The sequence below is a fragment of the Bombus vancouverensis genome, chromosome 13, assembly GCF_051014615.1.
Source record: "Bombus vancouverensis nearcticus chromosome 13, iyBomVanc1_principal, whole genome shotgun sequence".
NCBI classification, from domain to species: domain Eukaryota; kingdom Metazoa; phylum Arthropoda; class Insecta; order Hymenoptera; family Apidae; genus Bombus; species Bombus vancouverensis.
The window spans coordinates 9,912,289-9,934,792 of record NC_134923.1 but is presented as its reverse complement, the minus strand read 5'-3'; the positions used below and the strand labels follow the sequence as shown (position 1 = coordinate 9,934,792).

Below are 22,504 nucleotides of genomic sequence, written 5' to 3'. Positions count from 1 at the left end.
AATGATGACCACTGTTATTATAAAAATCAAAAATATTTATGTGTAGTTGTATATTTACAATTTTTCTTGTAAATTAAACTACTTACAGGACACTCAGTCTTGTATTTTCATCTTACATTCGATGTTAAATAATTAATTTTAAAATTCGAGCACAGAACTCAGTGCAACAAAAGCCTTACATATTTTATTAACACGTAAAATTCTTATTTACCGATACTTTTCTAAAGCAAGAACTAAGTTTTATCAAAATAAGGTAATAAGTAAATACTTTATTATTATTATTATTATTACCACCGATAACGATTTTTCAGCATCGATAAACGTTAAATCTTACGTGTCAAATCTTAATTAATTTTTTATACATATCATTTAAAAATTGTTCTTGATTCAGATTTAATTTCACCATGTTTAATTACTCCTGAGTTGATATATGCATGTGTAATATTTCCTGAAAATTGTTTAACAAACGTTTCGAGTTAATAAAACACGACAGAACTGCTCAACATTAAGTGTAAGTACTTAAAAATAACATTATTACGATATCATTATTCGTAAAAAATCAAGATATCTATACTAAGAGATTTTACATATTCCAAAATAAATAAATTCAATATTCATCAATTAGACAAATATTGATACATTTTTATTTACAGTTTCCATGTTAAAATTTTGCGTTTTGATTTTCAGAATAATTTTTACCAGCTTATAGCATGGCACGATTTGTCTCCCTATTTCACAAATTTTTATATTGTGTTTACTTAGAAATATATGTGCAAAGTATATCTATATACAATATCGATAAAGTCCAGATGGCAAATTGCTGTTACATTGAATATAATTAAATATAATTCTTGTACATATGAAAACCTTTTCTTTTTATGTAATTCCAATTCTGCAATAAGATAACTTATAAAAGAGCAACGTAATCTTACAGGAAGTACAAATATTCATTCTTTTCATATTTCTCAAAATTTTTAAATATACACTTATGACGAATATAAGCACAAAATATGTAACTATGAAACGATCAAATGTGAGGATATTATCTACAATTACTCATCACAATACGACGAGAGAATCAATGAATTTTATAAAAATTCATCGATTATTATAGTATCTTTTAAGTATAACGTCACAGAAAAGCATGTATAATACCGTGAGTCACTTTGGTTACTATTGATCATTGTACCAATAATAGTCACGCAATAAATATTTATATACCATTCATTATATTACATTAAACAACGTCGATAATGTGGAAAACGATAAGTTTCCTTCTATATTTCCATTTGTTATTTCAATTTTTTAAGTGCTGGGATATTTTTGATATCACTCTTAACATCTTCTAATATTATCTCCGGATTGATGTTGATTAACTGCGCAAGAGTGGTACAGTTTACTTTCATTCGATGCCCCCCAACTACCATGTACGTGTTTAACTTAGCTAAATTAACGGGACTTCTGGGAGCGCCGTAATAGGAAAACTGTTTGCTTTTCGCCTCTTGTTGCTTGTCTTGTATTCTGTTACTGATAAGATATCTCGAATGTGGATTAGTCGATTTTCTAGCTACCGCCTTTATTCTGCATGGTATTGCATTATGGCGAAATGCACTTTTAGTCGTAGATTTTTTTGCAACTGCATTGTTTTTCCGCGGTAATTCCGATCTTGACGGGTTTGAATTTTCGTTTTTGTCGGAAATCGGCTCAAACTTCTGCCATTTCACTTGAATCATCATTTCCTCTAGCAAAGACTCATAATTCGGAATACTTTCTATTTTTAGTTCCATTCCAGGATGTTCTTCGCTATTGTGCGTGGAGACTTCCGAAGGACAGCTGAAAGACTTGTCACAGTACTTACATTTAAATAGGTTTATATGTTTGGACACGTGGTTCTTCATTACATTAAGAAACATTGTGGTGAACGGACAATCAGGACAAACGTATCCTTGAGACATTTCAGTCTTTTCTTGTTTCCTGAAATTTAATGGCAAATGCGAATGGAACATACTATGATGTGTCTTCATTTTGACCTCAGAGTCACATAACTCGTTACACCACTGACAAATCCAACCCTCTTGTTTCGATCCAGAACTCTCCACCTCTTGCACATCACTATGCGATTGTTGTAAATATAATTCGTAAGGACTTCCCGCTTGTGTTTTCGAGCATTGAGCCTTCGCCAACGATTTTGCTGAAACTCTTATCTCGTTATATTTAAACGGTTTCGACTTCGTTTTAAGAGCATTGGTCTGCGATGTTGATTCATTATGCATTATGTTCCAATGATTCTGTACCGTGCTCAAATACTTACTACGGAAGGAACAATAATGGCAATAGTAAATCGAATCATCCTCTCTCGCGTCAGAAATCTGTTCCTCCTCTATATCATTGTTGTAATCCTCAGTGATAGTCTTATTATCAAGCTCCATCTCTGTAGATTCACTAGACGATTCAGATGGTGATATGTCTTCGACTTTAAATGGCGAAAACGGATGATTGACCTCCCAATGTTCCCAGATTTCCGACTTTGTCGCTGCAGTGAAACTACAATAAAAACATTTCAGTATATGTTTAGTCATGTGTATCCTCATGTGTATTTTGAGGCCAGTCGTATTCATAGCGGTAAAGTTGCACAAGTTGCACTTTTCTTGCGGTTCAATATTAAAATCATCAGCTTTTTCCGTGACTTCTCCTCCACTCATCTGTGTCTTTCGTTTTCTTTTCCTCTTTGGAAACACGATTCCGTATTCCTGTCGCCAAAATTCTTCCGGCAATTCTGGTCCGCCAGCTGCCGGATTTTCAACTATTTTCTCGGGACAACCGGGATGCTTTGAACGAATGTGTTGTCGCATTAAACTCTCTGAGTTCGTGCTACGATCGCAGTAAGGACAGATAAATCCAAGTCGTTTTAAGTGTGTCAATTGTACATGCAGTTTGAAGCCACGCCGTCGGAAGAATGTCATATTGCAATGTTTGCAGGTGAATGGCTTCTCTTCCTCTCCATCTGGCTTGCCTATATAAAAAATTGTAATTAATTTTATATATAGTCTGTCCAACAAAACAAGGTAGTAAAATGCAAACAAAATTTGATCACATAAGAGTTTCTTTTTATTTGAAGACATTTACCTTTCTCTATATCAGTAATTTTCCCAGGTTTCTTCTTTGGGGATCCACTCTCAGTCCTTACATCGGTAATGGGAGCTGCATCATCCTTGTTATCCTCAGCTTGCACTTTTATGGTGTTTTCTGGAGTTTGTTCTTTGTTGCCTTGCTTATTATCAGGCTTGCTAACAGTATTTCCAGTTTTAGGAATTTTGGTTACAGTATTCTGGGTAGTTTTAGCAGAAGATGGTTTTGAATTATTTCCAGCTATACTTGTAGTTGCAGAACATTCTGCGTCACTTGCATGTTCCTTGGCTAATAGTCCTTTCATCATCAGTGTTTGTCTCTTCAATAATGTGCCAACCTACACATTAAAATAATCAATAAAAAAATACATTTAAAATTATTGTATAATTTCATCAATTTTTAATAATATAATTTTTGTCAAGCGACTAACTTACCCATTCTTCGATATCATCGTCTGGAGATAATGGTTCGTGATTATGACGTTCCCCATTATGGTGTTTATTAAAATGCTTCAACAAGGCATTACGGTTTACAGACAAATATCCACATTCCTTACAGTGCCATCTGAAATATTTTCATATTAACCATTTGAATCCCAGAGGTCTTTGAAAAAAAAAGGTCGAAAAATTCCGAACAGCGCGATAGTGCTCGTCTTAATCGATTGCGAAGAGAAACAAGCGGCGCAATAGCGCTCATCATATTTGTTATTTTTATGAAATACATCTATATTATTATATATGCGCACTATTAGTTTATAAATATTTCAAGTTTTGTTCAATAAAAATGATTGAGAATATAACAATGAAATACAAAATTCCGCCAATCGTCCGTAGCGTTCAAATGTACTGGGACTTCTCGACACAAAATCTAAACAGCCGTTGATACTCAAACGGTTAAATAAAGAAAAAATATAACTTCGAAATAACAGAACGAAACTATAAAAGTATTTACCTTGCGTAATTCAATTCTCTGTAAAGATGATCCCTCATATCATGCTTATATTTTGTCTTGAACTGCGTGCACAAAGTACAGACATACATATTACCATCTGCTTTCCCATAAGGACCAAATCTTCCGATATCCGGTTCACTGAGATCGTTGTCTTCAATTGATTTAGATCTAGTTTCCTTAGCTTTTTCTATCGTATTCGACGTACTAGTCGCAGGTTCCACTTCTGTCGATACCTTGTCACAAGACAACGACCGTTTAGATTTTTCTTTCGTCTGCTTGGTGTCATCTAATGAATTGGATTTCCCCGGCTTTATTTTAGCCGGTTTAGTGACTAAGTCTGTGTCACTCTTCCGTTTTCCTAACTTTAAAGAAGATTCAGTGGACATTTCGTCTTCTTCTTCAAGAAGGATTCCGCGAATATGTCTAATTCGAGGCATGTCTCTTCTCCAAAGCGGAGTAGTATCAAAAGGTTCTTCTTGTCCAGTCTGCTCTACATTATCTGTACTTTTCTTATTCACCCCTTTTATTCGTTGATACATTAAAATATAGTCAACATTTAAATCGTTAGGGTGCTTGCTATTAATATGTTGTTCTAACATAATTTTCCCATTTGTTTTAAAGGAACACGAGTTACATTTGTATTGGCTCTTCTCATCATGTGTCACAGACGTATGATTAGCCATTTCCGCTTTATACACACACTTATAGTCGCAGAAGTTACATTTCCAATGATTTCCATCCGGGTCTGGTACTTCCTCTTTGGCTTCTTCTTGTATGGATTGTTGACTGCTCTCTGTGTTTTCCAACTCTCTAATTACTTTCACAAAAGGTCTTTTTTCGGGATGTTTGTCAGAAAGATGTCTCTCCACAACGTGCCTAGGCAATATTTTGTTACTATTAGGAAGCATAGAAAATGAACCAAAGAGAATAAGCCTTTTTAAACATTTGACAGGCACATGCAACGTATATTTTATTAACGTTCACTTTGCATTCTTGTCAAATGTTTCAAAAATATATTATTCCATCTAATTTTTAAATACATCGTGCTTATAATCTGTGACCCAAACGGTGCATTATTAACCAAATGTGAGGCATAAACATCATTGTGTACCTATGATAATGATGATGGTTGCAGTGAGAACATTTATAAAGTCTGGTATCGTGCATTTTTAAATGAACGGCCATTTTATCAATTGCTATATTTAATCCTTCTTGACCTGGTGATGGTTGTGGACAATGAGGGCACCGGAAATATTGTTCCTCGGAATGCAAAGCCTTTAAATGACATCGTAACATCGCCTCATCGACCGTTAAATAATTGCATTCAGCTACACCACACACGTATCTATTATAGGAAAACATTGCCAATTTTCATCCTTCGATTCACTTCCTTCGATTCGACTCGAAACTCATCAAATTAAGTGAAAAAATATTGAACACTTTTGCGTGTGACAAGAATTACTCTCATTCTTGCAAGAACATCCATATTGTTATAACATCCGGTTTTAAAAAGTATACCTACCTCTTATGCTCCGGTACAAATTTCGGGATGAACTCATCTTCGTTATTTTTGTTAGTCTCCTTAGATTTCCCTCCCATCCGACCATTTTGATGAGAACTACTTGCTAAGTTGACCATTTTATCAAACATTCGTTCCTTCTTATCCAAGCACGGCACAGGATTAACGGGACCACTTTCTGGCACGCTTTCGTCTTTTGCATGCAATCGCAAGTGTCTGATGATGTTCGTACGCACTTTCGTCGTGTATGGACACACTGCACATTGCACTACACGGTTGTAGATCGCTTGAAGTGGCAAAGAATCTATTTCATCAGGACTGAAGGTGAATTTCTCAGTGTCTGTTGTAGCCTTCTCAGTGCCTTTTTCACTTGACTTTGTATTACTTCTACGCTTCTTTCCTTTACGATCTCCATTGTAACGCTGTACAAAAATAAACAAAATATTTATAAACATATAATTTTGTGCTTTTGCGACATACTGTATAATATGTACTTACAATAGGTTGTACGATAAACAACCCATCAACGGATGGATTTTTTGGATCAGCCGGAACTAATTTACTATATGCACATTTATGTTTCATCTTCATATGCGCCATTGCTTGGTAACCCACTGTACATCTCATTTTGCACAATGAACAACCAAATCGCTTTAGTCCATGTGATTTTAAATGCTCTAATAAAAATCCAATTTTCAAGAAACGTTTGCTACAATGAGCACAGGTCAAGTTTTTATTCTCACCCCTCAAAGAACATTCTTTTACATGCGTCTTTAACTGAAGAGCAGTTTGTGAGCTATAATCGCATGTTTCATAACCGCACTTGTATAACTGTGTCCCTGAGAAGCCAGTGTCTTTAATATCATCTAGAGTTAAAGGTTTATCTGTTTTCATGGTGGAATCTTCCTTAGCATCGCAAGATGCGATTGAATCTCTGACATCACTGGAAGATTGTTCTTTTACATCCTTTTTTGGACTTATATTTTGTATCTCACTTACGTCAATGCTATCCTTTTTGTTCGATTCGGATTTTATATTTTTTATTGGAATAACTTCCGTATCGTCGATATCTACAATTTCAATGTCGCTATCTTCCATTTTACATTCCGTAGCGGATGAAGTATTCATGCGAGTTATATTAATAGAATGATTGACTTTTTTCAGGAAATCAGGGTTGTCCAGTAAATTGATATTTATAAATTCGTCGCTGCAATCAAAAGTTCCTTTGGAAGCTTCTGTTGGCTCCACAGAGCTTTTGTCAGTGAGAATATTGGTCTTTTTAGATTTATCTAATAAACTTTTGTCTGCGGATTCTCCATCCGAAACCTGCGTTGCCAAAACGTCCGAGTCATTCATTAAACAACTTTCGAATATCTTGCTCACTGCACTATCGTTGGAACTCTCATTTAATGATTTTTCATGTTGTGAGGTTTTAGCATTGAGAGAGCTATTTGAATTATTGGCATTTCCAAATAACCTCGAAAAGGATTTATTTAACGCCTCGTTTTCGTCCTTGTTCAACAAATTTACATCATTAGATAATTGAGGAAAAACTATAGCGTGAGACGAAGACGTGTTAACAATGTCTGTATCAGTTTCTTTATTGTGCTCGCCTTCGTACTCCAGGTCAATCACTTCTTCTGTGATTTTCAAAGTGTCATCCAATGTTCTTATAATTAATTGATCTATTACGTCTTTGTTTCGTATTGGCTGAAATGTAACATTTAAAATGACACTCATAAAATATTGGTTTATTTATAATTTAATTCATTGACATTTATTTATTTTACCTGAAGAGGAAGAGTTCGCTCAAGAACCTGTGGTAATCGATTGCAATGAAACGTGCTCAAATGATTATGCAGTTCGCTCAAGTGGTCCGAACCATTCAAACAATACAGACATTGAAACTTGTAAAACCCATGCGTTCTATAGTGCTATAAGATTTAATTTCATAAGAATGATTATAAAAATTTAGTAACCGTTAATCAAATAACTTAAGAATATTACCGTCATTAATTGATCGATTTTCATGCAAGTAGTACGACACACGTGACACTTATAGCCAGAAAGAAGCGTTCCATGTTTATTTTTCAAGTGCGCTATAAAAGATTCGGGAACAAAGAAAAACTTTCCGCAATCTGTAAATGTATTTTCATGAGTTTAATTTTTCATTCAGAGATGATAAATAGCGTAATCTTCGTTCAAAGAAGACAAATAATGTAAATATAAATCGTACCATGTTGGCACACGTAAGGATATATGGTGTCGTGTCGATTGACTTCTTCTTTTGATGGTATGTCTTTCACGGGATTACCAAGTAGAAGACCACGATTTCTAGGGTGAGTCATTATCTGTAAATAAAAATCAAATGTGTGTCAAACATAAAAATTAATTGCCCCAAAAGTTACAATACTACAAAATGTATCGTCATACCTGATGTATTTGCACGTAAGAAGGTACAATAGCTCTATAAAAACAGTACATGCACTGGTAACGGCAATGCGCGTGTTTTTCATCGATATGCGTTTTCATTTGATTCCAATCCTCCAATATCATGTAACAATAGGCACATTTCTGGTAATCAAATGGCGGTGGCATCGTCGTATTTTCAGTTTGATTTACGTGTTGAAGATAATGCTGATGATATATAGACAATACATCAGTGCTGAAGCGACAATCACGTGCCATGCACTTGTACAAATGAATCAATTTAGTAGCCTTCAACATCGCTTTGTATGCATCCGCGGATTTTAATTTAACTGCCGAGACTGTGGCTAAAGGTTCTTTTGGTTTTATTAGAGTTGGCGTTCGAACAAGTTTGACGATTTTGTAATTCAAATTCTGCGACGATTGCGACGGAGTCACTAAAGGCAATTTACTATCTATTTGAATAATTGTTGATTTTGGAGCAATTGGAATGAAATTGGTAGTAAGCTGTGTGGTGGTTACAACTGGAGAAGGGGATAGACTCTTCACTGGAATTAGTTTTACTTTTTCTGGTGTGGATTGCACTGTCTGTATATTCCTCGTTAATGTCTGTGTAATAGATACAGCATTAAATCTCTTTAAAATTAGAGGCGAATTAGACTTTTTCAGTACAGATACCCCCTTGCTTTTTATAGGAGTATCTTTGGGGACAATTTCAACTGCTTTTCTTATATCATTTATCTGTAATGATAATAAAAGGAAAGTTGTACATGCATAGTTTGAAACAAGTGAAAAAATTTCGAGTAAATATCGTATGTAATGACTTACAATGGGACTTTCGGCGCCATCAGCTCTTGGTGCAAGACTAACTACATTTTCGATTTTCAAGAATGAACACTCTTCTTCAACATCTGATTTTAACATGGAATCCGTTGTATCTGAAGTACTGGATTGACTCGCATCTAATATATGAAATACTTTCGTAAATGTCAAACAATGATTCACATATCATTTTAGTATTTATATATTTATACATACCGTTCTTTATTAGAGATAGATCTTCTTGGGCGTCTAAAAACTGCATGGGTACCGACAACATATCTCCACTTAGACGTCTCAAACGGATCAAGTTCTTAGGTGGATTACTATCGTCGTGCGAATCATGCGATATCTCGTGGAATTTACTTTCCTTTTTCCCGAAAAATTTTTTAATACTAGATATAGGAACAACATCTGGTGGTTTGGGAATAGAACCAAAAGGAAACGATCTTTTAGAGTCTTCAGGTTTAGAAGAAGTTTCATCTTGTTTTGTAGCTTGAAGTTGAGCAGCAAGTCTCTGTATAGTGGTAAACATTGGATCTTTACAAGATGCATTCATACTTGAAGTTTCCTTCAAGATCATGTTAACATCAGTAGGCAGTTCACTATCTGACTGTTCGCTACTAGAATCAGAGTCATAAATAGGAGCACTATGCCTCATATTCTCATTATCACTAGTTTCTGCATCGCTTTCTTCATTCTTTTTTGTATCCAATATTGCCAATGGAACCTTGGTCATTGAATTTGTTAGATTTGTTTCAGATGTAGACTTTGAATTACATTTTGTGCTAAATGATTGGTTTTGCGAAGTACTATCCTCAAGTTGTTTATCATTTGAAGTTCCTTCAGCCAATGATAGATTTTTCTCTGAATCTACCAGTGAAGGAATTTCAGAGTTACAAGGCAATTCAATGGTATTACTTTGAGGTGGCATTGATGGAGTCGGTGAAGTCGTGATATTAATTGGACTTTTATCTGAAGAATTTGATACTACATTTGAATCAGCTTCGTTATTTGCTGCTGTTAAATCAGTCTTCATTTTATCCTTCAATTTATCTATAATGGACAAACCTTTTTTAGATGCGTCCCTTTGCAATTTAATGCCAATGTTTTGAATAATTTCTTGCATTTTTTTCTTACGTTCGAGCTGAATTTCTACTTCTTTCTTTTCCAACTCTGGTGGACAAACGAATACATTCAGATTTCCTGATGGTAAATTGGAATCCATATCCATTTGTGGTGGTTTCTTGTTTTCATCATCAGTAGTAACTTGTGGTTCAGAATGATTCTCTTCTTGATGTTTAACTTCAGGTACATCTTTTATTTTCTTATCCTCGTCATCAGACATTTTATCCTTCTTTATCACTTCTATTTCAGTGATATCATCGTCATTCTGTTCAATCAGTTTTACTACTTCATTTACTGATCCTTTCTTTGAATTTGACTGGGTTACTTCTAGCTTTATCTTTTTCTCTGGTACATCAACTTGTTCATCAAATTCTTCTTCAACTGCATCTAAGGACATGTTTATCTTAACAATCTTAACACTCAAATCGTCCTTATGCCATAGATTAACATGTTCCTCCACATTGGACTTCTTTAATTGAACGAAATTACAACATGAGCATAAATAACCATAAATGCGATTTTCAGCAGGTATTTCATCTTCAGTTATGGCTTCAACAAAAGTATCTTTAAATTTGCGACATACTTTATAATAATGAGTTCTCATGGAGGACTTGGCTACAGTTTGATAAGGACAACTATTGCATCGAAACCTGTATTCTCCTGTGTGAGTAGTACAATGTTCATAAAATGCTTCCATTGCAATCTTGGCAGCTCCTTCACTGAACAAAAAGCAAAATCTGCAACGAAATTTACAGATTTTTTCTGCAAGAGGTTCCATTGATGGACTTTCTACATTATTATCATTCGCATTTTGAATGGCTAATAGAGCATCTGACTGTTTCAATCTGGAAATCAGAATTTCCTTTCCAGGATGGTTTAATTTGTAATGGTGAACAATATTTTTACCAATGAACAAACAAAGCAGACAATTGTACTTTTCTTGGCCTGTCCAAGCATAATCAATTAATTTTTTTACATCTAACTCAGAAAAAGATCTATCTAGATCAATTTTATTTTTAACGACGTTCTTTTCAGCGTTACGGCTGGTTTGTTCGTTATCTTTTTCCAATAACTGTTCATTAGAACAAACTTTACTTAAAGAAGATTTTTTCTTCTCTGTAGGATCAGATGTTATTATGGATACCTCTTCTTTTTTGTCTTTCGAATTATCTTGAAGAATCTCACTAGAATTAGTATCTTTAACATCATTCTTAAGCTTCTTGGAAATATTTTGCTTTGTATTATTGGGTGAACTACTGTTTTTGCTTGTTGTATTTTCTGAAATAGTATCTCCTTTGTTAGAAATATCTATTTCAGAGCCAGTATTAAGCTCACAGTCACCCTTGGAAGATGAAGCTGTAAGAGTCTTCTTCCTTCTTTTTTTGTACAAAATACCCATCTGCCAATTATACTTTTTCTTCTTCTTCTTCGCTGAAGACTTCTTCGTACTTGATTCAGCCGGTAATTGATCGCTAACATCATCATCGACGTCTGCGTCGCTTCCTTTGTCCGCTATTGATGAGTCCTTATCTGCATCATTCTTTACCGGTACTAATCCCACTAATATGTTACTCAATAACTTCTCATTACCACTAGTATCCATTGTAGTTGAAATAACGCCTGTCTTTTTGCTAGAAGTTACGCTACTCGACATAGAAATATCAGATGTAATACTTTCTTCATCAGTAAATTGAACATCATCTTTACTTTCATTCAGCAGTTCGTTTCCTTTCTTCCTTGTAGACTTTCTAGAAGATGTTTGAACATCCTTCTTCTTCTCTGTTTGTTCTACTGCCTCAGATTCAGACTGCTTATCAGGATGAATTGAGATGTCCACAGCTGCAGCCAGTTCAGACACATCTATCCCAAAACTCTCATCAGATGAGCTATCGAACATCACTTTAGAACATTCCAACTTAGAAATGTTTGTCTTCTCAACTACTACTCGTGGTTCTTTTATCGATTCCTTATTAATACGTTTGCTTCGCCTTAGTACCTCAAAATCTTCATTAGATGTTTCTTGATTAGACAATGAACTAGAATTTTGAATTAGCTCTGTTCTCAGCGCCAATGGTTGATCCTCTTCACTATCTGAACTTTGATTATATTGTTTTGAATGTTGTCTAGTGATTCTTTGCACCTCTTTCTTTGATTTACCTCTAGACTTACTTGATTCGTCAGAAACACGTGATTTTGTAGATTTTTTTTGCTTGGACGAAACCACAGTATCTTCTACATCAGAATCTACATCCAAATCACGTTTATTCGATTCGTCCTTCTTTATGCTCGTAGTACTTTGATTGGAAGTACTCGTGCCTGCATTATTTTGATTTTCTTTTTGTGCTCTACATAATCGATAACCAGTTGCTGCCACAACATCATCACTGATGAACATTTCCCTAATATCTTCTTGCAACATCTCCAGGGAGTTCCTCCTCTTTGCTTTGGCTTTTGGTATCTTTGAAACAACCTCTTTATCTTCAGCCAATTCATCCTTGGTGATCTCTTTAGGTGTTTCTGGAACACTTTTCTCCTTGTTTATATTTATTTCATCTTCATTTGACTCCTTCTTCTCTTCAGCAACGTTTTGCGTTTCTACACGTGCAATCTCTTCTTTAGTGGTAGCATTTTCAGGATCTGGTCCATTTTTTGAAAGATCTGAAGATTCAATATTAGGAATTACTTTCACAATATTTGTATTTGTCTTTTCTTCCTGGTTATCCATTGATGTACCTGTAATCAATTCTTTGTTCGCTGTTTTTAGAATACCAATCCTTTCAGCAAGAGACTCTTCATCGGAACTATCCGAAAAAATTACTCGTCGCTTCTTCCTCGTCTGAACTTTCTTCGTCTCAGGAGTATCATCTTTATCCGAACTGCTACTCTCTGATTCTGATTCAATGATCCTCTTGATCTTCTTCAACTTCTTCGCCTGCAATACTTCTCCCAGCTTCTGCATGAATTTCGCGTGTTCGACGAATTTCTTTCCCTCGCCAAATTCAAACGATTTTCTAATTAGAGCTTCTATCCATTCCTGAGTCATTTCGCCTTTTGACTTGGATCCCCCTATTTCTTCTTTCTTAGATTTCTCAATATTATCAGGTAATTTGGAGGAGGTAGTACTGATAAAATCTAATTCAGAAATATTAACATCACTATTCTCTTCTACAGGAGTCTCCCTAAAACTGTTATCTTCTTTCAATTCCTCTTTTTTATCAGTGACTATATTACTTTCATTCCGATTTTCAAGCGGAACATTCCTATCGCTGCTACTGCTCACTTCTGCAGTTGCGTCTTCCTTGTCTTTTTTAGCAGCTTTACTTGCTTTATCCTGCTTTTCCAAAGGACACTCTTTAATTTCCTCAGAAATGTGACTCGACGTGGGCGACTCTGATGACTCGTTACGTTTTATTTTAGGAATCTTAAAATTTTGTAAACAATAGCCTTGTGCAGACTTTGCCTTCGTGTCGATAACTCCGTACAAACTCTCCAAAGGTGACTGCATCTTGTCTTTAGTTGTCTTCTCTTGTGTATGTTTAGTACTATTTTCCGTGTCCACACGTTTATGGCTATCAACTGGCTTTGGAGGAGATTTCGGTTTTTCCTTGATCTTCCTGAACGTCGATGTTGCAGTCGGTGGTCCCGTCGAACGTTTTCTGGGATCTCTCTCATTGAAACTACTATCTTTACCTTTGTGAGATGGGAAATGTTTATCCTTAGCCAACCGAGGATCTCTCACCGAGGTACCATTATCCCTCGACTGGTTGGAGCCTTGATTATTTACATTGTGTTCCATGCGTACTCTTGGATCACGGTCAGATATGTTTCTAGCATCCCTACCGAACCTATTACAGTTGTCCCGCTCACCATGATTGTCCCTAGGACCAGGCCTACGAGTGTCACGATTGAAATTATTCCTAGATTCTCCTCTATTCCTTTCATTGTAATACGTGTTACGCCCTCTACCATTGCGTTCCCTGTCTCTGTTCCATGGACAGGGAGTGCTGGGCCTCGGATACGGCCCTGAAGGACCTTCTGTGGGCCCCATTACACCACAAGGAACTTCGTTCTCTGGTCTATATGGTACATCATTTGGTCGGTTAATCGGAGAATCCCATGGCTGCCTCTGGTGAGGATATTCCATTCCTCTATCAAAAGGCGGCTCATAAGACCTATTCTCTCCCTGAAAGTTCCTGTACTGTGACCCAACAGGAAACCTCGTAGGTGATATTAAAGGCTGTATGGTAGGTACATTAGGTACCTCCATATTGGATATATCGTCTGATCGTGGAATATGATTCATATCCTGAGATCTCGTATTGGGACTCATTAGAGGTCTAATACCAACATTCATGTTTGGAGGGAACTGGTTAGGCCTTATCTGGCCCTCGTTCATTTGATGAGGATCCATATGAATGGTCTCTCTATTGGCACCTACGTTCCACATCTCTTGGTGTGGCATACCTATCGGATGTGGATACGTTTGAGCAGGAGAACTAGGCATACCGCTAAAATTGGAAGACGATGGCCATTGGTTGTTGCAATAATCATTCGTATTCACGGGCGGGTGCATGGAAGGCCAGTGGCCTTGGTTTGTTACTTGTCTATTGAAGTACTCGGGTCCTTCTATTCTGAACTCAGTGTCTATCCTAGGTGGCACCATCTCAGGTCCAATGTTCCCCTGACGTCTCTGATACAACACAGTGTTTCTGTCATCCGGCTTGACCGAACCGCCATGATGTATCTGATTGGACGTATCGTCGTCGGGTCGACAGTGTATGTTGTGCACGTTAGATTTGTCCATATCATGGCCCTGGTTGTCACGCAACTGGCGAGGATGGCGCTCGTAGTTATCCGCAAAACGAGGCTCTGTCTTGGAACTAGGTGAAGATGGTACATTTCTGTTGTCGACAGACATAGTAGCCATAAACGAACTAGAAGCATGACCTAAACTACCTTGAGGTGATCCCTTAGTTTCACCAGACTTGAGAAGGTCGACTTTTGAGCCACTGGGTAGACATTTCCTAGTGGTTAACTTAACTATATGCTTGTCTATCTCTTCCCAACGTCTCTCACTCTCGCTATCAATATCCTCTTGTGTTAGCAGAAATGATTTAGATGTCTTTGGATCCTTAACATTCCCACCTAATTCCTGTTTATCCTTCTTGAATTTACCTGAATCCTCTCTTAACCTATCACCCTTCTTTTCCATCTTGCTATCATCTTCTTCGTTCAACAACTCAGCCAGATCTTCCATGGACAATGGCGGTCCTGTAGAAACGGGAGGTGGTGAGAGCAACAATGGTGCTGATGGTTTGGAACCAGACCTCGAAATTTCCTTTGACCGAAGTGGAGTGTTCTTACAAAGTTTTGGGAACAAAATCTCCAAATCTGGTGACTTCAACTGTGCATCAGGCATATTAACAGGTGATTCAGGGCTAGATTCTAACGAAACCTGATCCATGTTTATTCCCATCATTCGATTCTTTTCTAATATCGACGACAATCTTCTGGAACCGCCTAGAGAGGGGACTGGCACGGTTTGTATTTGTCGAGACGGGTGAATCGATATAGGCATGTGAGATCTGCCATCGTTCACCTTTGGAGACAGATTACTTTCAACCATTTTGGACACAGTAACACCATCGTGGCTAGAAGTAATGATCGTCTGCCAATTTTTGTTCCTCGAGATGTGATTTTCGTTCTCCTCGAGCATATCCCATTCGGCGAACGACACATTATCCCCGTTTTTAGACAAACGCTGTGGCGAGGGAGGTACATCGTTACTCGTCCTCTCTGTAGGTATGATGATGGGAGCTTTGGTTGGTAAAGTTTCTATGGGGTCGGGAGAGGCTGGTTTGCTGTCAGATTTATCATCGAAATCTAGACTGCGTTCAGTAGGAATTATTATCGGCGCCACTTGAGAACCCGAGTCTGGGCTAACCGGAGGAGTTGGACTGGCTGGCGTCTCGTGGATCTCTCGGTCCTCCATAACATCTTCTGTATGAGGCTTTACATCTTCAAGTATACTGAAAGGGATTCAATCGACGTTTTACAGTATCTTATCTTAGTAATATTTCATTTTACAACAATATATATTATCTGTTATATAATAATAATAGTACAATGAAATTTCTGCTTAACAATGATGTTCAAATTATGAACAGTGAACATCACTGTTTTACAAAATTGAATATAGGTTTTGGTTTACTTTTAATTTTAGGAATACATCGATATATTGTGTACAATACATAATGATGAACTTAAAGTTATATATGAACAGTTGTTAAATGAATTTTTGTACAAATTGTGTGAGTGATATGATACTTACTTTGAACATTGTGCTGAGCTAGATTCATTTTTCTTGTGCGGAAAATGCAATCCGGGCGTATTTCCCTGAAACTCGTGTCAGATTAGAATGATTAAAATAACAAAAAAAAATACATGCACTACGGAAGCCTGAAAACATCCAGAAGTATAAAGAACGGAAAATAAAAAGGGATCATCCGAAGCAAATACGTCTGTTCAAAGAGGAGGAACCAAAGAGAAAGTAATGATTGTACATTGACCATTTTTCTACAAACATCAACTAATAATGTATAATATTTTTTATATTTTACATCATATTACAGTTATAAATAATTTCCATAAATTTTCATAATAAATTCCATAAATTTTTTATGGTACTAATTTTTAACATTTTTTACATAATGAAATCATAGAAATGCCATTGCAAAAAAGCGGTGTACAGAATGCAATACAAAACATTTCGTAAAAATGTGAACACCCAGTTTCTACTGATAAAATGTAAAAGATAAGGAGAACGATGCAACAGTTATAATTTGCTCTATCAAAGCACGGTGACAATACCCGCGGCATTTGAAATGCGGCATATGAAATAATATAAAAGAGCCGTTTGTTAAAGAAATATTATTATTTCTTCATTATTGTTTCAGTTTTTAAAATATTGATACGTCCATTTAAATATTGTATAAATAGAAATCTTAATGCGCATATGTATAGTTATCATTCATATATTATACATATACATATAGTATTCGAACTAACGGAAGAACTTACAAACATTCTCGTTTATATCTTTCTTCTGTGAATATAGTGCAAACTAGTATCATACAGAGCATAAAGCCAAGTGCTAGTTTTTGATTCACTGAATCTGTAAATTGAATAGTATTTTGATTTGGCTAAAATTCTTTAATTCTAAAGCTAAAAGATAGAGCTAAAATTCTTTTAGGAATTAAGATTTTTAAATAAATAATTCAGTGCACCAAAAATGTAAGACAAGTTTGTAATACGATGATTAATATATCTACCTTTTCCACTTTGTTGTGTAACTTCTGCAGAACGTCTTCGCATCGCTGCAACGTCTCAATCTTCAGCCTATTTTATCGATAACAGTATGATTAATTGTATTTTGGATTTTACGCCTTTCCGGTTTAAAATGTAACTCTAGATTTATGACAATATTGTATACTTCGTAGTTTTTGCAATAATAATATTGTTGTAAAATACGCGTAATAAAAGATGTAAGCAGATGGAAATTTCGTTCTCTATGAAAATAAATAAAAATTGTAGAAATAAGAAAATTAAAAAATCTGAACGTTCAAAAATTCAGAACTTAAAAGTTTGAAAATTCGATACCACAAAATTAAGAAGTTCGAAAGCTTAAAAGTGTAAATTAAAAGAATTCTGTCCGATATCGGTTTTGTATTTAAAATTTTAAGTTTCAGCGCATAGACACTGAATGTCACCAAAACGTTGCGTTGATTAAAAGCGAATGTTTTATTTCGTAACTGCGAAACATACTTCCTCTTGCTGTTCGATAGGATTCCATGTAGACTTTGCATTTTCTGCAGTTGTACTTCTCGCGATTTGTCCTTAACGTTTTGCAGTCGCTCTATCATCGCTTCCAAAAACGGAATGTACTTTTGCATCTCAGCAAATTTCTTATCATACTCGTCCATTTTGTTTGATGTGTATCGCTCACCTGTACCGGGAGAAGAAAATCTTTATGCTTACAAATATTTCTCGACTATTACTAGTTACATCATTCGCTTTTTTCCGACTTTTATTCATTTACTTATTCAAATGAAACTTGTTTATGCCTTACAGAAGTCTATACTTCATTCGTTAACATATTATAATTTATCACTTAATATCTGCTTACAATATGTCCAGCCTAAATATCCAACCTATTTCTTTATTTATTTTACCATATTCACAAATAATAGAAATTTATTCTGTTTGTGATCACTTGTACCTTTATATTATAATTACGCGTTAGTGAATTTTCTTCATTAATATTGGTAACACTGCCTTCGTATTGTATTGCTTTTTTTTTATTTGATTTCGATTTCATTGTTAAACGAACAATAAAAATTGTTCAAATTTGGAATTTAACTATTTCAAAAAGATAAGAAGCATTACTTGTTCACTAATAATTCCAAAATTTATGTGATAATTTAACACTGCACTGGAGTTAATCGCCAAATTTACAGTTAAATTTGGCGGCTACTAAGTCGCTTATGTAATTCGAACTTCTTTATGTTTAATAAATAAATAATTAAAACAAATAATTAATAAATAAATAATAAATAACTAATAAAAAATAATAACTAACAAAAGTAATTAATTAATAATAAATAATTAATGCTACGTTACTAATAAATTATTGGAATGACACTTTAGATATAGCGAGATAAAAATACAACTCATCCAATTAATAAAAAGAAATTTTCATTATTTTTCGACTGCGTAACTTCATATGTCTTCAGTTTGTCATTTTCTCTACACTCTTCCAACACTGTAATACAATCCACCATGAAACATAATCCTTTTTAGTTATGTAAGTACTAATATTTCGTTCTAAGTAAGAATATGACACCTGCCAATCATACTGCTCTGTTACTAAGTCTCATACTATTTAGACTTAAATTGAAATTTCATTTTACATTTTTACAAACGAGTTATGATCTTCATTTCTCCAGGATTTTGTTCTGAGATTATTTTAACTTGTTACTATCCATGGTCACTCTCACAGGTAATCAATAACGGGAATTATGAACGACATATAATGCATGTGTATAACAAAAAAATATAGCGATCCGTATGTACTAGTTTATTCTCGTACACTATGAATAATCTTACTTATACAAACATTATGGTATATAAAATATACAATTTCAATTTATATTAATCAATCGATCACCGAACTTAAATTGTCACGTTCAATTAACTACGTCGCTCTATTGACGATTTAAGTATGCTGGGAACATAGTAATTTGAAATATGGTATACCTTCGTGCAATATACGACCAGGAAACTATTTAATATCACATTGATGTAATCCACTTCTGTAATTCTTCCTCGAAAGTACTCCACACGTAATTCGCAACACTATTTACGACAAAGAGCCACGTGATCACTTTTCATATCGAAATTCATTCGAACCGTTAGAAAAAGACAAAAATCAATTTATCGGTATTTACTGGAAAATATAATTAAGCAGCATTGGTTGTAAATTCCACGATGTTTATGCTCAGTAATTGCACCGCACATGCGTGCTAAGCATTCGTTGTCAAATTTATAACTCTAGTCACATTGTATTCGTTTGGTATAAAAAAGAAGGACTTCGAGATCTTTGCCATTTCTTTATATACCAATTTTTCGCGGAATGCCAAACTAATAACTTTAGTCGAATTATTCAAGGAATAACGCACTTGTACACACTGATTGAAAAATATTTCAAAACTTAGACACGAGAATCACAATCGAAAACATAGCCGATGGTTAGATGCATTGCAATTACGTGCCAGATCAGAATTTCACTGGATTTTCCGGGTATCCAAGAAAAGCAGATATGTGCATCCCATTCAATGGGCAATAAAGCACACTAAAACTGCAAGACTTAATCAATTTGCTTTGAATAGATCACTTTTTAGCTAACGACTACGGCCGTACAGAGCTTATTTTCAAACTGTTAATATTGTTCTGTACGTACCCTGTTTCGTGTCCGTACTCTATCGTAAACTTAGACATGTGACGTATTCAAAGTAGTGGGTAAGAAACATCCCTGAGAGACATTTCTCTTGTTACATTTTTTCCAACATGCGTAGTTTCATCATCATCTTGAAAGAGAGAGGAAGTAGATGGAAGCACGATCAAGAAGATTTGAAATTATCGGTAGATAGCAGCGCAGTAGCAAATATGGTGGCCGAATGACATTATACGACATTGTTCGACATTATTCTGCCTCGTTTAAGACTTTCCGATATAAATTATTCACATCTGTCATAATTTTTTATTACTATCAAGTAATCAGAATGATATTTGGTAGGTAGGTTTCATATAATGATCGTGGGTCGATGATACTGCAAAGTACTTCATTGCAGTGGTAACTTATTGGAACGTATCTTAAGATCGCATTTCTGAAAATGGGTTCCAGAAGAACATTCCGGATAAAAATCTCTCTACTTAGATTGTAGTATTTAATCACGGTTAATGTTATATAACATTAATATAAAATTAAATTTCATTGTTAATAAATAAAAATCACGTATTGAATTACGAATGATACTAAATGCTCCTATTTGGAAGGGCACTAATAGTGTTCTTGTTAGTACAGAATACTAACAATAATTATAACTGCATATTTACGTCTCAGTAAAAAGAATATGTAATGAGGTACATATGCGTTAACTCTTTTGATATTCAATTGGATTCGACGAACTTAAATAATGTAATACTTCATAGTTATCAACTGAATAGTATTAAGTACAATGGAGGATATAAGAAAAATATAATAAACTTCTAAAATACATCATAAAAATTGCCCGTAAAAAATTAATGGAGCGAGAAAATTAAAAAATATAAATAAAATGGAATTATATTTTTATACATTTGTATGAGAATTGTATTTTATATATATTTTTATACTTTTATAAGGATCTATATGCTTCGAATTTCGATCCTGTCATATGCAAAAGATGCATTATAATTCGCATTCCCGAATTGTCATGACCTTTCTCTTTTCAATTGCTTCTCAATCTGTCTTCATTTTTCTTATTCTCTTTCACTTTTCGTCGATTATGACATTCGAGCCATTCAACGTACGACTTTCGACTACGATCTTTTTTTTATATAACTATTTTTTACCTCAAAATAATTAAATCTCACAAATTGCTTTGAATATTTCGTATAACATTATATAAAAGAAAATATCCCACTACGTTTAATCACCATATTACTTTCTAAAAAATATGTTGTATTTCCCCGATAAGTAATTTTTCTATTCCACAACGATAAAGATTTACACATTTTCTTAAGATGTAGTTAACGGATTTGTATCCTACTCCTTACCAAAGAATAGATATTTTATCTACGACGACACACCTGATAAAACATTACACAGCAGAATACCGCCTTCTGCATTGATCTTCTCTCGCCTTTCGAATCCTGCGTATTGAAAAAATCTTAGCACAGCTGAACCGGACCCGAGACAAAAGTGCGAAATCCCGAGTATCCCGAAGTCGTTAATGCACGTCTATGTGCACACACTGCATGGAATAGCTTTAACTCTCTCACAATGTCGCAGTTACGGTGGAACTGACACTTTTTTTCAAGTTCTGCAGCGCGCTCTATAATTCTGCATCACGAGCTAGAGGAACTAGACTATCGCGATGAATATTTAAGCATCAAAAGTACCAATTTGGCATACCAGTTTAATTATCCGATGGAACGTCACTTCTTATAGAATGCACGCACAAAGACACAAAATATTCCGTACATATAACCACCTTTCGGACAAAATCCCGATAAAGTGTAACCCGATGTCAGCTCTCGGAATCGCATATCAGGTAAAAGTCTAAAGCGTCCACACTCTCGCGGATTTTTACAAATATCTTTGTCTAACTCGCTATCACAACTATGGTTCTTCAAACGAATTGAACAATTCCGTATCAAACCGCGTTTACGATTCGATATATACGAGACTCATTTTATTGCGTGTATTATTATATCGAACAGTTTTCAGCTAGCACCGGTACACGTTCCCCGAAAGTCTTGATGCACTTCGAGGTCTCACTGTACGAGACATCGGGTCGAGCGCTGCTTTTCGGTTCACAATAATTCGTCGTGGTGGTTCATCATTCATTTCTGAATATACATACACATAAGTAAAGATGACAAACATGTATGAACACGAAACTATTTTCCTACGTATCACAAATGAACGAGCCGCGACCGTTAGAGGGAAATTAAATCCCTGCGAGATATGTCGTGAAAATAATCTCCTCAATATAGTGGAAAATCGATCATTTCTCTTCGCAAGACATTCCTTTATAATTACAATCGCACTACCTATGAAGAAAATGGCAACCCTGAAGGGCGCACAATGTACAATGGCTGCCATTAATGGCAGCTAGGCTAAACGATTTCACGTGGTTCTTCGTCAATATTTTTTCTGCCATATGTTACTCACCTTTTATCACATCCGCATACTTACAATTTAAACCT

General features: G+C 35.2%; 1 protein-coding gene across 7 annotated transcripts; it reads right to left on the bottom strand.

Moving 5' to 3' along the window:
* Nucleotides 1–14: 14 nt before the first annotated feature.
* On the bottom strand, nucleotides 15–21,634 carry LOC117164012 (uncharacterized). Of its 7 annotated transcripts, none has more exons than XM_033346812.2 (17): nucleotides 21,350–21,603; nucleotides 17,798–17,978; nucleotides 17,305–17,371; nucleotides 16,305–16,375; nucleotides 9,065–16,002; nucleotides 8,855–8,988; nucleotides 8,033–8,767; nucleotides 7,836–7,950; nucleotides 7,607–7,737; nucleotides 7,390–7,533; nucleotides 6,098–7,309; nucleotides 5,603–6,021; nucleotides 5,192–5,425; nucleotides 4,081–4,956; nucleotides 3,564–3,693; nucleotides 3,127–3,466; nucleotides 15–3,013 (listed from the first exon to the last, which is right to left on the bottom strand). In XM_033346812.2, the coding sequence occupies exons 2-17, from the start codon at nucleotides 17,953–17,955 to the stop codon at nucleotides 1,293–1,295; spliced, it is 13,425 nt and encodes a 4,474-aa protein (XP_033202703.2). In that variant the 5' UTR covers nucleotides 17,956–17,978; nucleotides 21,350–21,603; the 3' UTR covers nucleotides 15–1,292. The 7 variants fall into 7 exon arrangements, with proteins under 7 accessions (XP_033202703.2, XP_033202682.2, XP_033202711.2 ...); XM_033346791.2 differs by having other exon boundaries at nucleotides 21,383–21,603; XM_033346820.2 differs by having other exon boundaries at nucleotides 16,305–16,369; nucleotides 21,383–21,603.
* Nucleotides 21,635–22,504: the final 870 nt, after the last annotated feature.